The following is a 6,185-nucleotide window of genomic DNA, read 5'->3' on the forward strand; positions in this document are numbered from 1 at the left end:
CTCAGAATGCCCTGCCGGTCGTAACAAGGAGGGGGAGCATGCCTGCGCCGGCGCCGGCAGGGAGCGCGACCTGAGGTCCGGCGGGAAGACGCGCCGGGGGGACGCTTAGGAAACTCATGAATGCGCGGCCAGGGACCGGGAACATTGGGTGAGCCAGGGGGCGTCGCAGTCACCGGCCCCGTCGGCGAGCGAGGGGGAGGCGGCGGAGAGGGGCGGCGGTAGTCGACGCAGCTCCAGACATGGATCTCGACGAGAAAACGCGTCAGACCAAGCGAGAGACGCTCTGCGGACGTAGGATCGGCATCCTTCTCAACGGTGTCGTGCTCCGGCACGAGGAGCTCCGAGGTGCGCGGTATGCCGTCCGGGTTGGTGGTCCAGGCGGTCAGGCGAAAGACGGACATGTCGGACGCATTCCTGGTCTCTGGGGCCAGATTCTCCACCTGGCAGAATGGCGAGAGGAGGAACTCGGCAGAAGCCCGGTGCCAAGCATGGTCGGGGATGACCTTGATCTCAACAGAGACGAGGAAACGCGCCCTCACCGGGACAGCGTCGCGGGAGAGGCTCCAGGGGGTGAAGATCAGGCGGAAGTTGCCGGTGCGAAGGCCACCGGCAGCAACACGTGCGCGCGAGGCGGCGGAGGAGAACTTGACGAGGAAATCGTCAGTGGCGTGGGTGTGGACGGAGAACTCATGCGCATCAAGGCCATAGCGTGCGCGCAACGCGTTGAAGACAGCCTCCCTGGACACACCAGAGCGGCGTCTAGCGACCGTGGCAAGCAGCGCGCGCTCGAGATCCCGCTCTGCCGCAACAAGCTCCGCGGTCCGGGGGAGGTAGCAGATGGCGCCAGCGGGGCGGCGCGCAGGGTGGCCGGAGAGTGGGGTGGACGCGGCAGAAGCGAAGGTCGCCGGCGAAGCAGGGGCGGGCTGCGACCCGGAGGACGCAGGTGCAGACCCACCAGAGCACGGCGACCCCACGGCAGTCGACCCGAAGGACGCGGGACGACCACCAGGACTCGAGGCAGCAGGGCGCGAGCTGGATGGAGCGGAGCACTCAGGGGCGAGGGGGATGCCGGACCCAGAAGGGAAAACACGGCGACGAAGCGGAGGGGGCGAGGCTCCATGGGAGGAGGAGGAGGAGGGCGCGGCGGCACGCGGCATGGTGCACTCGCGGACCTTGTGCCCGAAGCAGCGGCAGCGGCCGCAACGGATGTCCCTGCGGCACTCCGAGTGCGGGTGGCTGGTGCTGAAGCACCTGGGGCACTCCTCCTCCCAGAGCCACGACGGCGGTCGACGGGGCGCGTCGGCAGGACCCCGGCGAGGGCTCCGCGGTCGAAAGGGGCGGGGGCGCTTGCGGCCACGCGCAAGGTGCCAGCCGTCGGGGCCATCCGCCTCCGTGACCCGACAGATCTCGGAGCGTAGGAGGGGACGCGCAGGTGGCGGCGAGCCGGCCGTCGTTGGGGAGGCAGGGGAGCTGCGGAGGGCCTCGAGGTAGGACGCCGGTCTTGCGTCGACGGTCCCGGTAGAGGAGGGGCTCGAGTCGAGCCAGCGATCGGAGCGCGAGCGACCCTCGGTCGGAGGGGAGGGGGAGCGCATGGCTGGAGGTGGGCGGCGGGGCCGGAGCGGCCACCGACGCGAAGCGGTGGACGCCGAAGCCGGGTGGCTAGCGGCGGAAGCGGTGGGAGCGGTGGAAGCCTATCTCTCTCGAGTCTTTGATTTGAGAACACTTGCTCCGAAGCTCATAGTTTAGCTTGATAATAGCATTCGCTTGATCAAGGGCGTCACTTATGGCTGGTCCACACTTATGATCTAACTTGTATCTGACCTCATGTGGATTTTAGTGAATAGAATGGAACTTATCCCTCAAAATAAATAAATAAATAAATAGGAGCTCCTGGTGGCGACCTGCGCGCCAAATTGGAGCCACCACTCCCGTGCAAAATTTGCAATCGCAAGTTGGGCCTTCAGCCCATCGGCGCCATCATCCCTCTCCACCGCAGGCCGCAGGATAAAATGGTGATCTTCCCAGCCACGCCGCCCCCTCCGACCAGGCCCTAGGGTTCCTTCCACAAGAGAGGAAAGGGGATCGGGTGTCAGTAATGCGCCGCCGCCTGCCGTGCGCCCATCTCCACCATCTCGCCGTCGCCGTCGCCGTCGGATGCCTCGAATGAGGATCCACCTGTGCTTGAGCAGAGGCGCCCAAATAAGCAGCTCCCCCTTTCGGAGCTGCAGCCCCCAATCCAAGCAGCAGCAGCAGCAGCAGCAACTCCTTTCCGAGCTGCGACCGGCAACCGAAGCAATCAAGCGGCTCTACTCCGAGCCGCAATCCGCAATCGAAGCAGCTCCCTTTTTTAGTGGCTAATCCGGAATCAAAACAGTCCTTTCCGGATTACAATCAGAAACAGACCCTCTTTCGAATCCAGCAGCCTGTATATATATATATATATATATATATATATATATATATATATATATATATATATATATATATATATATATATATATATATATATATTTATTTATCTGCCCTGGCGGCACCCGCCAATCTTCGGAGACGACGCGCAGCTTCAACTCCTTACACATCAGTTTTCAGACTGACCGGCGGCAACTCGGGCGATGGCGAGGACTAGTCGCCGGCGACGGGCTGCCAAATTGATGGCCAAACCATCGGTCAAGGCGGAATCCTCCCTCGACGAGCTGTCCTCCCTCGACGAGCTGGTGAGTTGGTCCTCCAAATCCTTTTTCTTATAACATTACCAGCAAAAAAAAAAAAATACTAGTCCTGATTGTACTACGTAGTAGTTTTTGATATGTTGTAAGTATTTCTCACAACAAGTAATAATAAAAGGTAGTGGGAACATATCAAAAAATTGTTCTTTTTGTTGGAAACTATAATGCCTGTATAATCAAATTTGCTCCCTTCTGTGGGGAAGTATAATAAATTGTCATCAGCAGAACTACGAGGGAGCCATGGGGGGGTGTCCTTAGGAACCAGGGGTCAAATTTCAGTCTTTCACACAGCATCCAAATCGCATCTTTGAGCCTATCGAAATAAAATTTCTGTTATCTTAACTTGATCAAAGCTGCATCTTTGTGACAGTAGACAACATATGCTCTCTGAGACAATTAAAACTTGCATTTTTGAGACTTATCAATATTGCATATTTGACTGTACGGTAATGATATCAACTCTGATTTGTTTGAGTGCCAAATGCAGAAAGGCAATCCAGACGATAGGATCAGCAGCTTGCCAAATGACATCCTGGTCAACATTCTCGACCGACTCGATGTTTGCGCCGCTGCGAGAACCAGTGTCCTCTCGAGACGGTGGAGTCAGCTTCCTGGCATGGTCCCGCGGCTTACAATCAGTGCTCGTGACCTCCTGCCCTCAGAAACTAAAACCAGCATTTCCAATGTTGAATTGGTTCGGAAAACCACTGCAGCTGTGGCCAAAGATTTGGCTAATGCAACAGTGTCCAAAGCTGAATTGGTTCAGAGGACCAATGCAGCTGTGGCCAAAGCCTTGGCCGATGCAGCCAAAGCTGTGGCCAATAGAGCTGTGGCCAAAGCGACAAAGAGCATACTGGCACGCAGGGATCCGGGTGGATGGCCCATTCGCCTCTTGAGCATGACGTTCTACTTGAGAGACGATGCACCCATATCAGTTGGGCATGCTGTTGGCAGTGCCATGGTAACATTCAAGGTTGAGAAGGCCGAATTCACAGTTCTGACAGAGAAGGAACGCCTAGAGTGCACAATTGATGATTTGATGAAATACGGGGCACGGTTTGTTTCATTTTTTAATGAGTGTACGAATACATTTGCTGGTCTCACGCGCCTCTACCTGGAGAATTTAAGATTCGCTGAATCGGACTTCGTCTGCAACATCCTTGTCACTTGCAAGAGATTAAAACATTTATGTTTTCTCAATTGCGACACAGAGAGTTGGATAACGCTCCAAATTGAACACGCAGAACTCAGTGAGCTCAGTATTGTCAATTGTCGTTTTGACATGGTCAAAGTCGACTGGGTTCCGAAGCTAACCCGTATGGTGTTTGAGTTTTGGATGTCTTTCAAAGAACCGCCACTGTCATTTGGCTATGTCCCATTGCTTGATGTTCTGAGTGTTTCAAATGTTGGTCTTAGTTGGCATGAAATGGTCAAGTTAAGTACATTTCTTCATGAGACCTCTGTTCGAGACCTGAGGTTGGGGTTTAAATGCGAAAAGGTAAGTTGGGATGATTGCTTTGTTCTGTCTTGACTTGTTCTACTCCTACTCATCCTATCATGTGCTTATCGTTGCAGATTTGGGTTCAACCAGAGTGTCTGACCAAAAGGCTGGCATCTGTGTTCCACCAACTAAGGATTGTCAATCTAGTTGACATTCCTGAAGGGTATGATCTCACCTGGACAATGTTCATTTTGGAAGCGGTGCCGTCCCTAGAGGAGTTCTACATGACGGTATGTTCTTATCGAAACCTTGTTCTATTATTATTTGTTTCTTTTTTCTGAGGGGTGACTCTACTACCCGACTGTATGTTCTTACCAACGGCTTGTTCTATTTTTCTCCTCTGTTTTAGGGGTTTCTCTGTTATCTCCATTGCATGGTTGCACGCCTGTACTTTCACTTAGCACAAATGTCTGCCTGCAAAATTAACCTGTTTCGTCTACCTTTGTCCTATGGTGGTATGTAGGTAATGGACCATCCTTGTGAAATGCAAATGGATCAGGAGAAGAGGAGGGCCAAGTTGTATAGCGAGGACAAAGGTGTTGAGTGGGAATCACCTGCATCGAATTTCAGGCACCACCGTCTGAGCAAACTCATCATCTTCTGTTTTCAGTCTGATGAACACATGGTGAGTCATGTCAGGCGTGTCATGAAAGCAGCGGTGAATCTAGGGGATGTGTACCTGTATGATAGACTGACATGTCCAAAGTGCCGACACGTGAAACCTCTAAAGCGGACAAGGTTCCCGGAGACGAGCAAGCAGAGGTGTTGGGTGGAGAAGCAAGTCAGGGGGGGCATCGAATCACTTGCCACAATCCACTTCCTGAGGAATACTGAAATAAGGGATGAACATGTTTCAAGGATAGTGTAGTGTTTTCCTTGTGAGATTCTTTGTGTGGGGTTCTGAAGGCATTAGAGGCAGTTTATTGAATGGCAGTCTCGGTCGGAGCACTTCTCAAGAGAAAGTGGTTAGTTCTGCTTTGTGCTTTTTCGCCACGACTCATGGCCAAAAGGCTTTTCTAGCTTGATCTGCTTTTGTTGTTGCAACGGCTTGATGATTGTTCGTATAATTAAATTCAGTTGGAAGCACTCGTGGCACTATATTCCCTGAATTCTGTAATCCAGTTAAATATGAGACCGGTTCTGTTTATCTGTACGCTGTTGTGTAAAATGGAAGTTAGTTGTGCTGGTGAGCATCAATGGTAGGGGACTCAGCGTGTTAAAGCAGCGATGGCAGTATACCTTTCCAATGCGACTTTCATTTCAGAGATTGATACGTCGACATGCCTCCTTTCATTTCAGAGTCTATGTTACTACCAATCCATTGTGGCTAGTCTGATAGCTAGTGCCCCTGCGTATTTTATTATTATTTTTCACTGATGTAGCATAACGGTAGCGTCCTTCCTGTCAGGATGTTACTATCCACTATTAAGTGTAATTATTAGTTGGTGAGAGATATATCAGGTGTGAGTATAAACCCATACTCTCCATCAGTGATAAAGATTTGACGTCTTGGGTCCCGTCCCGAGCTGCATATCAATCACATCTGTAGAGAAGACAAAGAAATTAAACAAAAAAACAGGGTATTGATAGAAAAGCACGTAAAGCATTACAAGTTGATGTGCATTCCATTTGAGAAGGTGGTCTCTTTAAAGCTCATATGATGGGTAATTATGAGCACCAAGTCGACCAATGCAAGGAGAATATCTCCGATTTTAAGGTTAATAACGATTGTGGTAAACACTTGCCAATTTTGATTGTATTGAATCACAACTAGCTAGCAATAATACGTGATATTTAAACAAAATATAGGTGGGGAAACACAAGGAAAAACATAGCAGGACAACCCTTTACAATGACGGGACAGACCACAATTTTGCAACAAAAAAAAATCAAAAGATAAGAAAAAACAGAGTACAATACCCAAAGCTCTATGTCTGCCAGTTCCATGTGACCATTAT

The 6,185-nt window shown here is 51.5% G+C and overlaps 1 protein-coding gene across 1 annotated transcript; it reads left to right on the forward strand.

Moving 5' to 3' along the window:
- The first annotated feature begins 2,493 nt into the window (after nucleotides 1–2,493).
- Nucleotides 2,494–5,424, forward strand: LOC119325154. Its single transcript, XM_037598904.1, has 4 exons — nucleotides 2,494–2,714; nucleotides 3,214–4,224; nucleotides 4,302–4,457; nucleotides 4,691–5,424. The coding sequence occupies exons 1-4, from the start codon at nucleotides 2,613–2,615 to the stop codon at nucleotides 5,093–5,095; spliced, it is 1,674 nt and encodes a 557-aa protein (XP_037454801.1). The 5' UTR covers nucleotides 2,494–2,612; the 3' UTR covers nucleotides 5,096–5,424.
- The last annotated feature ends 761 nt before the right edge of the window (nucleotides 5,425–6,185 follow it).

Source organism: Triticum dicoccoides, chromosome 6B (assembly GCF_002162155.2).
Source record: "Triticum dicoccoides isolate Atlit2015 ecotype Zavitan chromosome 6B, WEW_v2.0, whole genome shotgun sequence".
NCBI lineage: Eukaryota > Viridiplantae > Streptophyta > Magnoliopsida > Poales > Poaceae > Triticum > Triticum dicoccoides.

Coding starts and splice junctions, on each gene's coding strand:
- LOC119325154 (XM_037598904.1), top strand. CDS start 2,613: ATGGCGAGGACTAGTCGCCGGCGACGGGCTGCCAAATTGATGGCCAAA. Junction 4,225..4,301: donor TGGGGTTTAAATGCGAAAAG/GTAAGTTGGGAT, acceptor TTATCGTTGCAG/ATTTGGGTTCAACCAGAGTG. Junction 4,458..4,690: donor TAGAGGAGTTCTACATGACG/GTATGTTCTTAT, acceptor GGTGGTATGTAG/GTAATGGACCATCCTTGTGA.